At 35.5% G+C, this 15,738-nt stretch overlaps 1 protein-coding gene across 2 annotated transcripts in view; it reads left to right on the top strand.

Annotated features, from left to right (window-relative positions):
- The window catches only part of LOC127068897 (neurotrimin-like), a 245,585-nt gene that overhangs the window by 72,938 nt on the left and 156,909 nt on the right, over window positions 1–15,738 (top strand). For both annotated transcript variants that reach the window (XM_051005273.1, XM_051005272.1), the window contains one exon: window positions 11,620–11,729. In XM_051005273.1, the coding sequence (XP_050861230.1) occupies window positions 11,620–11,729 (110 nt within the window). The remainder of the gene's footprint in view (window positions 1–11,619; window positions 11,730–15,738) is intronic.

The raw sequence follows: 15,738 nt of genomic DNA, 5'->3' as shown, positions 1-15,738 counted from the left end.
ACATACATAGACACAGTCGAATAAGGAAGTCTTTCTGATCTTATCTAAATGAACTACGTTCTTAGTGTCCGTCGTATTCCCGATTAAATGCCCAAACGACGTTGAAAATGGTACTTCCCTATCTTTCTCTCTCTCTCTCCCTCTCTCTCTTTCTCTCTTTCTCTCTTTCTCTCTTTCTCTCATTCTTTCTATCGATAACGAGAAGTTTTTAAAGACGAAGTAGAAAAAAAAGGAATAGATTTTTGTCGAGTTGTCTTTTTCTATTCGAAAACTAAGCTGACCAAGTAAACATCTAATTTTAAATTCGATAATAAATAGATGAGTCAAAGCAAGAGAGAGAGAGAGAGAGAGAGAGAGAGAGAGAGAGAGAGAGAGAGAGATACATATATAGATCTCTTGATCTCTTTAATGAATTTAAATTGGTTTAAAACGTCTCGATTACGGAAATATCGACAATTCGATTTATGACTGTCTGCCGTCTCGTTTGGAGTTTCATTTAATAATAAATAAACGAAGGAACATCGTTGGCTCAACTCTTATTTATAAACTGTCCATCTCTTTTTCTCTTCTCTTTCTCTCTCTTTTCTTTTTTTTATAGCAAACGCACAGAGAAATTCGACAGCGAAAAGCACTTTGAAATCCTCGCGAGAAAGCGACTAATCGCTTCGACCGTTTCGATCTATGACCAATGAAATAAAGGTAGAGATCGTAGGTAGATCCTATAAAGTAAATCCGCTTGAGGATCACATATCACGTGACAGATTTATTCCACACTGAGCTAGAAAAGAGAGGAAGGTAAGATGGGCACTAGGAAGGAGTGAGAGAGAAAGAGAGAGAGAGAGAGAGAGAGAGGGTGGGAGGGAATCAAGAATGGTTAGGAGCATGGGTGAGAATATCGGATTTTCCTACTCCACGCTGTCCGTTTCTTGCTTTGTGCCCTCTTTCCCTTGGATGTCACCATTCCCAAGAATCCCTCTTCTCTCTTTTTCTGTCACCTTAAAATTTGACTCGGTCATTCTTCAGGAAATTTGTAAAACGAAAATATTTACATTTGTATGAGGATCAATTTTTATTATATTGTAATTTTATTCTATTAGATATGTTTTTCTTATATTGTTTTTCCTTTTTTTTTTCTTATTATTATTATTATTATTATTATTATTAATTTTTTTTTGTTCTTTGTTTTCGGTCGTATTGGTCGTAAGAAATATTTTGTATGAAATTGTTGTTAATAAAATAACAAGCAATCTATTCTCGAAGAAGTGTTTTGATATTAAAAAACAGATATTTGTAAACTATGAAAATTTGGCCAATCAAAAAGTCATTTTCTTCGTTTGTTTTTCCTTCTCTCTCTCTCTCTTTTTTTCCTTTCTTCTTCTTCTTTTTTTTTTTAAGTTGATCGATATTTTATAATAAAAATGAAAATTTTCGTCGCTGTCAGGAAATCCTTTTTTCCCATTCTATCCTTTTTATGAAAGGAATGTCACGTTCGCGTTAAAACGTTCACTAACGATCGCATAACGTTCTCCGTAATCTCCCGAGTGAAACAATAGCTTTTTTTTTTCCTTTCCTTTTTTGTTATTTTATTGTAACGTCCGACGCAATTGAAACGACCAGCTCGCGTTGCTTTGGCACCCTCGTGAAAGAAGTATTGTAGATGTTAAAACGATACGAATTTTCTCCGGTTTCTCCGTCCATTACGTCAAAACCGAAAGGACAAAAGAAAGTATTTAGAAGTATATAGATGTGTGTGTGTATGATTGTGCGTATGAATGAATATACGTAGATTATTATACACGTATATACATAAATAACTAACGATGAAAAAACTAGTAAGTTTGGATATTAATTATTAGTATAACTCGTAGAAAGAATAGGACAAAATGTGGAAGAAGGTGAGGGAAGGTAGAAAGAGAGACGGGGGAGGGTGATGAATGGAAGGGTGGAGGGCAGGTTCCAAACACGATTACAAAAATTTACACACATTATACTCGCCGGCGCATGAATATTGCAACTTTGATTCGGCTCTAATTTGCATACTTATCGTAGATTTACATATTCGGTTAATTCGCTGAAGTCCATCGTCCGTGGGTTGGTACCTTCGACCGTGCTATTTAACGTTTATCATTTTTCCTTTACAATATTCGGTCCGCTCGGTCGTGCGATTTGATAATAATAATAATAATAATAATAATAATAATAATAATAATAATAATAATTATTATTATTATTATTATTATTATTTAAAAAAATTGTAACGACGTAAAGAATATTTACATCTTGCTACAAGCAAGATTTTATATTATATATATATATATATATATATATATATATATATATATATAAATGATATAAATATTAACGTTCGTGAATTGTTAGAAAATTTGTCACTTGAAATTTGAATTAAGCACCATTCAAATTTTCCACTTTTCTCGGTGAGTTATTATATATATGAAGGCGTTAGTAGGCCAGTAAGGATATTACGTACGCGTAGCAATTTAACAAGAAGGACGACGCATCCGAGACACCGGTGAGCTTGATCGATTTTAATTTCCTGTCTGCCTTTATGGCCGCGAAGCTTATTCTCTCGCGCATAGAACGCGGCTTATACGAGCTTGCTTCTACTCTTTGGATTACGTTCGTTCGCGACGAGATGGTCGATTAATTTGCTACATTGCCAACAACGAAGGGAAACCGTTCGATCCTCGAATCGGTTTATCATTTTCTCTCTCTCTTTTTCTATTTTTTTTCTTTGTTTAATTTTCTTTTTTTACGCTTCGTTAACGTCCATTTTTATTAGTCGCTTTATTTCACTGTAACGATGGCCATCGTTATATCACATGGATAGCTTTCTCGATAGAACTTTTCTATATTTGTGGATGAATTAATTCAAATGTGTTCTATTATTTTCTATTAACAATTAAAAAAAAAAAAAAAGAAAGAAAGAAAAGAAAGAACGGGAAGTAATTGTTAAAATTTAATTACTCCTGTTATTAATTTTATACGACTCGTAAAATTACGATTTGTTATACTTATTACAATTCTTTTTTCATTATTCCGATTAATACGATAATATTACACGGTGGACGCATTACAGCTGTTAACGAGGTTTAAATGTTTTTCAATATTTCATGAATAAACATCATGAACCCGGGCATACTCCCATATGAATCGTACGTAATAACGAAGTAAAACACGTGTCTATATGAGATAAATAAATACATAAAAATAGGAAAGCAATAGTAAGAACGAAATCACGATAATATATACAAATACATTTTATTCTTGTAACCTCGTCAAATTTGGATCTTAATATTTCTTTAATCATTACTACCATAAAAAAAAAAAAACATTAGATAGAAAACCATATACCTGAACAAACAATCATAGTTAATAACATTTAGAAATGATTTCGAAGATTTGAAAGAAACTGTTAGAGAGGGAAGAGAAATAAAAAAAAGAAGAAAGAGAGAGAGAGAGAGACAGACAGATAGAACGTTTAAATCGTGAGTAGTCATCTCGACGATAAATCAGACAGGCTGTGAAACTACCATGACGCCTTTCAGCTCTATCCGGAATTCGTCGCGCGTGTCCTAAGGCGTGTAAAGTCGATGGAGGAGTAGTAGGAGAAGGAAAAGGAGAAGGAGAAGGAGAAGGAGGAGAAGGACGTGGAGGTGGAGGTGAAGGTAAAGGAAGAGAAGGAGAAAAGGGATTGGAAAGGCCTATCACTCAAAGAGCTAACTCCTTGCTAACGCCATAAGTCACGACAAGGAGTCCTCGGCAAGCCCTTCTTGGTCCCAAAAGAAAGGCCAGAAATTTGATTCCCCGGTGAATCTGTCATCGCGTGTGGTGACATGGTGAGAAAGAGAAAGAAAGAAAGAAAGAGAGAGAGAGAGAGAGAGAGAGAAATTGGGGTTGGTTGGTTGGTTGATCGAAGGGATGGGGATGAGTTCAACTCATGGGGGTTGCTTCGAATCGTCCCCGGGGCAGGAGTTAAGGCGCAAGAGCTGGAAAATGAGAAAACGAGACGGACGTGCCGGAAAGGAGACAGCGACCGAGTGAGACGACCGTAATTGAGAAAGAAGGAGAAACGGCCTCTACGTGGGAGGATAAAAAAAGAGAAAAGGACGGAGATCGCGCGAGATTGAAACGAGCGAGAAGAACGATCCTCTCCTCTCCTTTCGCCTCCTCTCGTCTCGTGTCTTTTTCTATATATTTCTATCTCTGTCCTTTATCATCTTCCGACGACGATCCCGATGACGACCGTAAATCGTCCTCATTTTTCACGATAATTGATAATAACCATCGACGTTTGTTAATTATTCTTCGTTACAAGTTTCCACAAATGGTGCTTTCTTTTTTCTTTTTTTTTTGTTCTTTCTTTTTTCTTTTTCTTTTTTTTTTCTTTCTTGTTTTACAGCTCGCGTTCTAGTTTTGTATTGAATTCTTATCTTCCTTAACGCAATTATTTTTCTTTTCTTTTTTTTGTTGTTGTTGTTGTTTTTTATCGTATGTACGAAAAAATTGTAGTAACGATTAAGAGTTTTCAATGACAGAACCAATGTTTGTTTAATTATGGATTATCTAAGCGTGCGACTGTAAAATTACGTAGTGTTTAAAGAATGAATTTACGTATATCTGTATATATAATACTGAGAAAGTAACGATTGTCGTTGATCGGATAATTATTGTTTGTTATGAACACGAACCTTGAGCGAGAGATCTTTTTTTTTGTTTTTTAAACAGTTATTGCACAAAATTGTTTATTATTTCTTCTGTTAAATAGGGTTCTTTTTTTAACTTTTTATTACTCACTTTCGTCTTCCTTTTCTTTTTTTTGTTAGCAAGAAACGATGGTGAGAGAATTAAGAACGTTTTAAAATCTTTTTTAGACGATTCATTCATATCCTCTCTAGGAAATTCTTCGAACTGGAAAGAATAAATTAAAAAAGTCTTATTTTGAAATAAGTAGTAGGTGCCAGGTTGTTCACCAAAACTCAGACGAAATTGGCATTGAGCTTGTTTCTCTGTTAAGCTTCGAATGCGCATCACGTCGGGAATAAACTGTCGAAAGCTCGACGTAAAGTCCCCGAACGAGGTTCGCGCGAGCGGCTAAGAGCCGAAGGTAAACGAGAGTTCCTCCTCGTCGTTACTAAGAGGATCCCAAGGTGCATTCTGTTCGATGCGCTCGAATCTCCTTCGATTCCTCCTCGAGTTTGCTTTCCTAAAGGTGATATTTTCGAGGACAATAGGAAAAATAAAAATAACAAATTCAATCGAGAAAAGTCTCGTTTTCTATCCTTTTTTTTCTTTCGTTCGATTCTTTTCTTTCGAATCGATACATTTAATCGATATGTATCACGCCAAATTTTATTTATCTATTTATTTATTTTTGTTGTCATAATTTCGATTTGTTCGATCATCATCAGTCTCCTTTTTATTTCATCGTTATTTCAATTTCTTCGATCAATATGAAATTCTACTTTTTTTTTTTTTCTTTTCCTTTCCGTCCTTTTTCTCTTCTCTTTAATATCCAAAAGATAGATACACAATGAGAATTTATGGGAGAAGTTTGCGATGTAATCACTCTCGACATTGTTCAACATCTCGAGAACACATTTCGAATGGGTACCATCGAAAAGGACGAGAGAGAAGTACCGTCTTGGGAATTTTTAACGTTGTGGATAAATTTGAAGAGAGAATTTTATTTTTAACTGCTTCTTCTTCTTCTTCTTCTTCTTTTTTCTAAAATAAAAATCTCTCTCTGTCTCTCTCTCTCTCTCTTTCACTCTCTCTTCTCTGCTTTTCTTTCTCCCAAACGACACATACAATTTCGAGGAAATAAAAGTTTAAAAATAACTCGTAACGTGACGTTCCGTGTCGTTCTATCATATATTCACGATACTTTCTAGAAACGAGCTACATCGAACACGTGGCACGTGATCGTTTTTACTTCCCAAATCATTTCTTTGGATAGTAGTATATCAATATCTGGTAAATACATAAGGAACACGCGAACTTTGGGATAGACTCGATAATGTTCGACGTTATTTTTTTTCTTTTTTTCTTTTTTTGACGAATAGAAATTTCCGATTGCTTGACCGAAAATGGCTTCAGGTTTTAAAGTTTGCTTTATCCTGACATCGAAGACGTCAGAAAAAAAGTGTTATTATCTTTGGTATGCTTATTTTATCGTCTTTCGCATAAAGCTAATATTCTTTTAAGGAAAAAACAAGAAGAGAGACAAACGAAGAGGTGAGAGTTTACTCTCTCTCTCTCTCTCTCTCTCTTACTAGACTCTTGTTAAGTCTGAAGGCTCGGCAAAGTGCTTCACACTTAAGATAAAAAGCACCCTCTTTGAGATTTACTCGTCGGCACCTTTAAACCTCGAGTCTAGCCGACTTTTTCAACCCTCAGCATCTTATATAATATAAGCGTTTCAATTTTTAAGTAGCACACCCCCATAAATAATGATCGATATCACGTCTGATCTCAGGCTATTCAGCAATTTTTTCTTCTTTCTCTTTCTCTCTCTTTTTTTATACATTAAAATCCCTAGATCGCCTTTCACCGAATTCTTATGTATAATCCAACATCTTATCTATTTTAATCGGTCACTTCTCTCAAAGCTCTACATAAAAGTATCCCAAGTATATTTTAACCATCAAAACGATCGTTCTCGCCGTAAACCAAACGTTAAGATTCTCTGACAGGAACAATCCTTTTTATTTATCACTCTTAAATCTTTTATTATCAGTTCGAGCGTTTCTTTCAGAAACGCATAGCAGCGAAGTCCCGTTTTTGATGGTTTAAAATGATTAAACACGTCTGTTTTAATTGCGAAATTAAAATTCTTTCGTAAAAGCGAGAGAGAGAGAGAGAGAGAGAGAGAGACAGAGAAAACAAGAACAAGAAGAAATACAGAGAGAGAAAGAGAGAGAAAGAGAAAGAGACAGATAGACAGACAGACAAAAAAAAATAAAATAAATAAATAAAGAAGGGAAGAAAACGTAACGAACGTGACGTCGGCGTATATAAATCGTGTCTTGAAACATGTAGTAGGAAATGTTTACGAAATTAATAGGACAGCCTTGATAATTACATCGAATTCCTTGGTTTCTCTCGCGTAGGTCGTTAGAGAACACGCGTCCTCGTCCTCGTCCTTGTCCTCGTCCTTGTCGTTGTTGTCGCAATCGTCGTAGTTCGCCATCGTATTTCTCGTATTCGCAGTCGTAGTGTGACCGGCGAACTGTCGCGAATATTAATTAAAATTCGTGCGAGCACTCGAGCCCTAATGAAGAGATCTCCCTCCTTTAATCACCAGGAGCGAAGAGCCACACGTAACTATGGTCGTTTATGTACCGTGTCTGCGTAGAGTAGTGATGGTAAGAGCACATGTGTAATACGAATTTACACAACGAGATGACAACTCTGACGTCATCGGACACGTTTCCCATCTTTTTTCCTCTCAAGCCTCACCCCACTCCCACTCCTAGCCCCATCCACCCACATCCACAGCCCAACACACGAACACTTGTGTTACTCCAGATCTTGATTTTTCCTTTTCCCTTTTCTTTCTTTTTTTTTTTTTTTTTTGAAAAAAGAAAAAAGATATTCTTTCTAAATTAATAATAATATTTCTCGTTACTTTTTCTTTTTCCTCTTTTACTCATTTAAAAGTGGAAAATAGAGGAGAGGAGGAAGAAGAAGAAGAAGAAGAAGTGAATCGATCGATAATCGAGTAATTCTTGAAATCTCATATTTTTATATCTCGTATTATTATTATCAAGTTGAACCACGTACTCGATTTTCTTTTTCCTTCTTTCTTTCTTTCTTTCTTCCTATCTTCCTATCACGTTTTTACTCGATGAGAATTGAAGGACTCGTAAGGGAAAATAATTAAAATAATTTCAATCTCTCTTTCGCACGCGCGTGTGTATGTGTGTGTGTGTGTGTGTTTCATCGGAGATCATCGAAGAGCGTTCTCTTTCGAGAAGGCTACAATGACGTCTATCCTCTCATTCGGTATTTTTTGTTCCCTCTTTTTCTCTTTCTCTTTCTTTCCTTCTTTCTTTCTTTCTTTCTCTCTTTCTCCTTCGTTTTTATCATCCCTCGACATCTCGTGTTACCACGGTGATGAAATCTCGAATTCTTCTTCTCGAGCTCGTGCGAAAGCCACGCTCGAGTATCTTATTAATTATCGTTCGTCGAATGCATCTCGAGCGCGAAATACCTTCCTCCGTAATTAATACATTCCCGGATGTTTAATAAGGTTAGCCTAATAAGGCTCGCACCGAGGTAGCTCGATGGACTCCCACAGAGATTTCTTTCTTTTCCGTTTGCAGGCTGCTTTGAGATCGACGGATTATCTCTTTTTCTTTCTCTCTTTCTTTCTCTCTCCTTCGTTCTCTGTCTTTCTCTCTTTCGCTCTTATTCTCTCTTTCATCAGAGGACTCACGTGGCACGGAACGAGGCTCGCAAACGAATTTGAAATATTTTCTCGATGAGAACTCAGACTCTACACCGCACTCAGCTCCGTCTCTTCTTTTATTTTTTTTTCTTCTTTATTTTCTTTTTTATTTTTTAATTTTTTCATTCTTTTTCTTTTTCTCTTTATTTTCTTTTTTTTCCTTTCTTTATAAGCTTTCGAACACTCTATCACTCGAGCTTATTGTCCCTTTTGTTTAGATTTACGCTTTGTGATCGTTGCTTTCCTCTAAAAGGATTAACGTCAAATATATCTACATGGGTCTGTCTATAAAAGGATATGTCATGGGTATGAAATTTTATGGTAATGTAAAAATGATATTTTGAAAGATCGATTATCGACTTTGAGAACGTGTCGTAGTAGGTAACTCGATCTCTTAAGATAAGTGAATTATCTACTATACTTTTGAAAATAGACCAAACTACCGAAAGTAGGAACTAGAAAGACAGGAGAGAGAGAGAGAGAGAGAGAGAGAGAGAGAGAGAGAGAGAGAGAGAGAGAGATAACAGATCTGTTTCAAGAAGAACCATCGCCCTTACCGTCCCACGGTCCAAACCGATTTAATCTTTGGTATTCGTCCAAATGGAAATTTATTTCTAATGCGTCTTGCGACTTTTAGGAATTATCACGAGACCCGATAAAAAGATTTCCACTCTTGTTTCATACTCTCATATATTCCCATAACGATATTCCTTTTGGTGAAATAGCATTTCGAGGAAAAAATTCGCTTCGGAGTTGACAGAATTTCTTTTATCATGCAAAATGTAACAAGTACGGCTTTCTATGTTCGACAAGAGAAAGAGGAGCTTAAAAACAAGAAGAAAAAAAAAGAAAAAAGAAAAGAAGAAATTCGAAAGAACGAACTTAGGTAAGGTGACCACGCATACGTTCGTATCTACCATCTTTTTAGGTCCAGCATCCAACATCCAAAAAAAGAAGGAGAAAAAACAGAAAAGAGAGACATACAGAAAGAAAGAGAGAGAGAGAGAGAGAGAGAAAGTACGACCACTTCGAATATGGCAGCGACCCAAAGAGAATTTTCTAGCAGCATATTCCTTAACCCCCTCCTGACCCCTGTCCCTTTCCTTCTTTTACTCCTCTCTCCTTTTAACCAGCTCTTCTCTCCTTAACCCTTTCTCTCTTTCTCTCCGTACTCTCTTTCTCCCTTGGCAAGCGATAGTCACTTCGATTCAACTTTAAAAGTCTGCAACGGTGCATACAGACGGACCGATCCAGCTCCATTTCTGTTCTCCCTATCTCTAGCGAGCTTCTTAGTAGTAAGAAAAGGGATTGAAAGTGACTCGCTAAGACGGTACACTAGTTGCATCGAGTATCGGATTTGCTTTGCAGTGGATCCGATCTTTCTTTCTTTCTTTCTCTGTCTATCTATCTATCTATCTATCTATCTGTGTCGATTTCTTTCGTTACTATCATTGCTGAGAGAGAGAGAGAAACTTTTTTTCGGAGTATTTTTATCATACATTGATAACTGATATAAAAAAGAAAAGAAAAAAAGAAAAATTGTCCGTTTAAATTACTAACAGGAGTTTAGTAATTCGCGAGAATTGAAGTTAACGTTTCTTATCTAGATATCTGTACGTAAAAATAAATTAAATTTGCAAGATTCTACTCGAAGAAAAATGGAATGGCAGATCTCTCTGTGTCGTTATTCCCGCCTCTCTTTTGTTATTAATATCGTTCAATGTTATTCGGAACGTCGTCGGAATGAAATTTTAATGAAATTAAAATTGTCCGTGGTTTATCGAGAAAAGTATTAATACGAAAAATGTCTCGAAGCTGCGGAAAAACTTAATAGAACTTTCACCATGGAGAAATGGAAGTTTGATTTTGATATTTGTAGGTATACTAGAGTCGTAAAATGTAACCTGAAATAATAATAATCAAAATAGTAATAATAAAAAATAAAAATAAAGATCGAAGGAGAGTGTTCGGTTGTCAAGATTTCTTTTCGAAGATTCGATCACTGTTCGTCAGTATGTCTCTCTTTCTCTTTCTTTCTCTCTCTCTCTCTCTCCCCTCTCTGTTCTTCTTTCTTCAGTGAGTGCGACCGTCCCGGAACGAAGACTTGAAAAATTGCATTTTGTATTCAATAACTAAGCTGTCACACCGAGCGGTGAGCTTCTATAACTCAAAGCGCATCCGCCTACGAACGTATGTCGGTGCAGATCGATCGATTTCCTTTTTCCATCGATGGAAAAGCATAGAGCTATACTCTACATACATACTCTATCTATCTATCTATCTATCTATCTATCTATCTATCTATCTATCCATCTATGTATCTATCTTTTCTCTCTCTCTTTCCTTCTTCCTTCTTTTCCTTCCTTATGAAAATTCAATGACATCGTGATTTGAAAGATTTTTCTATTGATCTTACGGTATAATTTTATCGACAAGAGAACCTATCTAATTCGTACAAATTTTTTTCAAGATTTTCGTCAATATATATCTGTCTTTCGGATGTGTATAAAGAGAGTATCGATACAGAAAATAGATACGCACACATACACATACGAAACTGTCTTCTTTCTTATGAAAATTCAATGACATCGTAATTGGAATGATTTTTTTATCCACGATGATATCGAATTTTCCTGATAGAACAACGTATCTGTCTAATTTGTAAAAAAAGAATCTTTTTTCTTTTTACGAAATTTGTATCGATGTATGCACGCGTTTGTACAGAATATCGATGCAAAATATATCGACACGTGCTTCGTATATCTTACGAAAATTCAATAACATCGTAATCCAAAAGATTTTTTATATAATGTTCGTAACGTTGAACTTTTGTCGAGAGGACAACTTAACTAATTTTTGTTGAATTTTTCACGAGAATATTTGTGAATATACATAGATTCAACAATATCTCGTGCAAATTTTTCGAAAGAAACGTGAAAACGTAGTCACGATTCATTCGTCAGATGTTAACGTAGACGGACATTTTCAACGAGTGTTTCTCTCCTTTCTTTCTTTGTTTTTTTACGTGTGAACGTGTGTGTGTGTACGTTCGTTTCTCTTTTCTCCCACTTCTTTTTGTTTTTAACAAATTTTTGAAAGCATGAGCTGTAACATCGTCACTGTCACAATTGGTCTTTTTCTGCCTTCAGTTACCACTGCACGAGATCCTGAGTTCGTCTCTGAAATAGGAAATATCACGGTACCGGCAGGGCGTAACGTTAAACTGGCATGCAGTGTGAAGGATTTGGGTACGTTCAAGGTGAGTTAAAAAAAAAAGAGATCGACAAAATTTAACTCCACGCGATACGTGATCTTTCGAGATCGACGAACCATCGAAATAATAAATAATTAGGGGATGATAGTTAAAAATTAGTCGAGTCTTAAGATTCGTTCGAGCAAACTTGTCAAGATGAAAGATTAGTAACGTGAAATTGCAAAGGAAACTTTTTTCTATTTCTTTTTTTTTTAAGTTCTTCACGTTTAATAGGATCTCATCCTTTTTCATTTATTATTAGAAAGATGAAAGACCAAAGTTAATTCTCCAAGATATATTGTTCACTAACTTTTACATCTCGCAATAAAGATGGACATTGAATTTGAAAGCATAAATTTCGTATGAAAATTCGAATCCATCAAAAATAAAAAGTATCATTTTTTCGTTCATTTTTTTTCTTTTCTTTTTTTTTGTTTCTTTCATAATCCAAGATTGATGAAAAATATACAACGAATCTCGAAGATAGGTATATTTTTTCACGGTAATATGATTTCTCACGGATGTCTATCTTAATTTCTTTTCTCTCTTTTTTTCTTTAAATTTATTCGCTCGATCATCATATAGGCTCTCAGATATTTACATCTTTTACATTGTAAATATTCCCGAGAAATTATAGTACATCTTATGACAACAAAGTTGCAAAGAACGTTTGCTTTTAGATGCCATAAATGTCTCACTCACGTACGTACGTACGCACGCACGCGTAAATGCAAACGTATACGCACACGTACATACGCGTACACATACGTACGCAAGAACTCTGTTTGCAAGATGCAAATGTATATCGACGGTACTCAACTGGGCTGATGTTCTTCACGCCTTTCACTTCGGTTTTACTTTAAGAACGCTTTAGAAACGCGTTTGCGACGTATCGCGAGTCGTTTACAAGAAGCACCGACGGAGTCGTCGACGCGTGTTTGTTAAACAAGTTGCGGATGACTGCTTGCAGCTTCAACAGTCTTTCTGCAGCCTCCTTACGAAAATCTCTGACGAGTCTTGCGTATGCATATAAAAGAGCTACGAACGTCAAATTACGAAACACGTGCGTCTCTTAGCTTTCTTAATGAATGCAATCCGTCGATAAAGGATTTCATTAAACCCCGAACATGTCGAATGTTTGCGAGAATGATTTTATTATATTTTCTTACGACGTTTCTACGAATTTTTACAAAGTTTCTTTTTTCGATCGCTGTATTCTTTTTTATTTTATTATTATTATTATTTTTTTTTTTTTCATTACATATATATACATATACACTTCTTTTCAGTTAACATCGAGTATTCTTATCTTCGTCGCGAGATATCGTTTGCGGATCATATCGCATTTTTTTGTGTGAATCTTGGATTTAAGAAATTTATAAATAGAACTATCTTACTTTTATCTAAAATTGAATGAACATTTCAAAAATAGTATCATTGCATCTCAATATAACATTCGTCTTTTCTCTTTGAACGAACTTTCATTCGATATTTATCGCAACGTAATATTTGTCTTCGTCCATAAGAGATATGTTATTTAATGAACGATTCGAGAATATTTGCGTTATTTTAATATATCTTGAATTAAAAAATAAGGAAAGGAGAATCATCCTTCCTGTTTTATATAAACTTCGATACATTGAATGAATATACACACACGTTCGTATATATATATATATATATATATATATATACACACACACACACGCACGCACGCACATATTGTATATATATATAATACTAATATAACATAGAATAAACACAGTGAAAGAAAACAATATGGATACAGTAAACATGATTCAGGTCCTTGAACTTTTACTAGGAAAACTAACGACCGAACTGGAACAGACCGATGGGAGGGTGCAGTGGGTGGGAAAAGGAGGAGGAGGAGGAGGAGGAGGAGGTTGGCTAAGGGTAGTATGTTCCAGTTCTACGAAATTGTGGGGTAGAAATAAACTTGACGTCGTGAAATTTACGACGGCAAAGTATTTTCGGGTTAAGATCGTAGAACACGAATCGATTCCGTCTGTCGCAAGAAAAGTGAAGCGAAGGGCGAAGGGTTGAGACGAGTAAGGGTGGAGAGGGGAGGAATGAGAGTAAGGGAAACAAAGAATACAATAATTTAATTCACATATTCCACTTTTTTATTGTATTTCTTTGCGTATGTGTTTTCTCAGATCCTCTTGCTCCTTCTTCTCCCCATAAGAATTTTGCCATAAATAGGGAAAGATAGGTACGTTTGCCGAACTACTACAAGATATCGATATAAATGGAGAAAAGCGAGTGCCGCGGTTACGCAAGAAAGAAACTCCCGGAAAACGTTCTTCGGCGTCGGTGGCGCACGTTTTATCTTTATTCAGGAAGACGATTCGTCTTCTTACTTTACACGTCAAGCCAAAAGTAGCGTCTTGAATATGGGCTTCGTAATCCAAAGAAAGTCTCTAGGTATCGTTGGTCTGTCCCCGTTTCTACGTTACCCGGATAATATCTTTACCTTGTCTCCACTCGATCTTCTATCTTTTCTCGTTTCACTATATTTTTATAAAGATCACGAAGAGCGAACGGAAATGACGATGTAAGTAAAGATAATCGTATCGTCGATTACAATAGATATAATATGATTTCTTTTTCTTCTCCTTCTTCGTCTTCTTCTTCTTCTTCTTCTTCTTCTTATATTTTTATTTCTTTTTATTTCCAAATTATATCAGACGAAAGAAAAACGCAAATAACTTTTCTGTTTCTAATTCGGATTTATTCGATAGGTAAAATACTTTACTTCTTCATATAAATTAAATGGTTATCGAATTAAAAATATTAATGGAAACGAAATAAGATTTAACAATGATAGGTATAAAAAAAGAAGGAGACGAATATTGAGCGATACGTAAATAGGATATTTAATAACAATCGTATGTATAAGATACGACGAGGTATATTGTTAATTACGAACAAAAAGATAAGAATTAAATCATACTTGTAGAAGAAATATGTATGAGTATGTATGTACGTAAGGAAAGAAATGTAAATAATAATATTTTGATGATACATACGTTGTACGCGTTACAGTATATCATAGGTTGATCTTTTAGAGAAACAAACGCGAAAATAAACAATTCTATTACGCGAGGTGTCCCAGTGCGGTCGACCTTCAGTTCAGAGTTGTCCGTCGTAAATAGAAGTAGCGTGTCGGTTGATCGTAGGGTAATAGGTTCCGATATCTCTGGGTAAAGCGGTATAAGGGTAGTTTAAGTGCGTGTTTAGCGCCACACCAACTCCCTACTGGCTTTTACATGGGACACTAAGGGCCACTAAGGGTTAGTATCGAGCTCGTGAGAAGAGAGACTATCCTGCTAGGTAAGCCGTAATATGACCATTGGGTCACGATATAAAATCATTCGATGTATCTTGCCAAATCTAAGCACTGTCCATTTTCGTCGAAAATCATTTTTTTTTTTTCTTTTTATTTTTTTCCCTATCCACCTTTTCGCCTTTTTCGTGATATCCGATCAGAGTTTTTTCGTGAAATAATACTAACGATTTTCATTAACAAATTGTTTTATTTTGAATGAGTTATCTTTTTTTTTCTCTGTTTTCGATTAATTAATATAATGATGTTTTTACTAATTTCATTAAGGAATACCTTTGACGATCTATGAATCGTTAGTAACTTTTTGGTTTAATAGATAAGTGTCCATTCAATTTGTACTTGATTACTTCGTTTCAAAAAGAGATTGGGTAATGGAATTAACGTTAAAAGCAGAGAACGATATACACACACACACACACACACACACACACACACACACACATATATATATATATATATTAAAATTCTATACTATCTACTCCAAGTCAATAGGAAAAACTCGGGACTGGGTGAAAGCTCCGTAGCGAGGAATTCATGTTTTGTAGTCCTTTAAAGCTTCCACGTCCCTTTTCTCTGCAACGTATTGAACAGAACGAAACAAATATGGTCGGCCAGTGAAAATGTTGTAAAAAATGTCGGGCCTCGAGC

The sequence above is a fragment of the Vespula vulgaris genome, chromosome 14, assembly GCF_905475345.1.
Source record: "Vespula vulgaris chromosome 14, iyVesVulg1.1, whole genome shotgun sequence".
Lineage (NCBI taxonomy): Eukaryota > Metazoa > Arthropoda > Insecta > Hymenoptera > Vespidae > Vespula > Vespula vulgaris.
The sequence above is the reverse complement of the archived record's forward strand: the minus strand, read 5'-3'. Positions and strand labels throughout refer to the sequence as shown.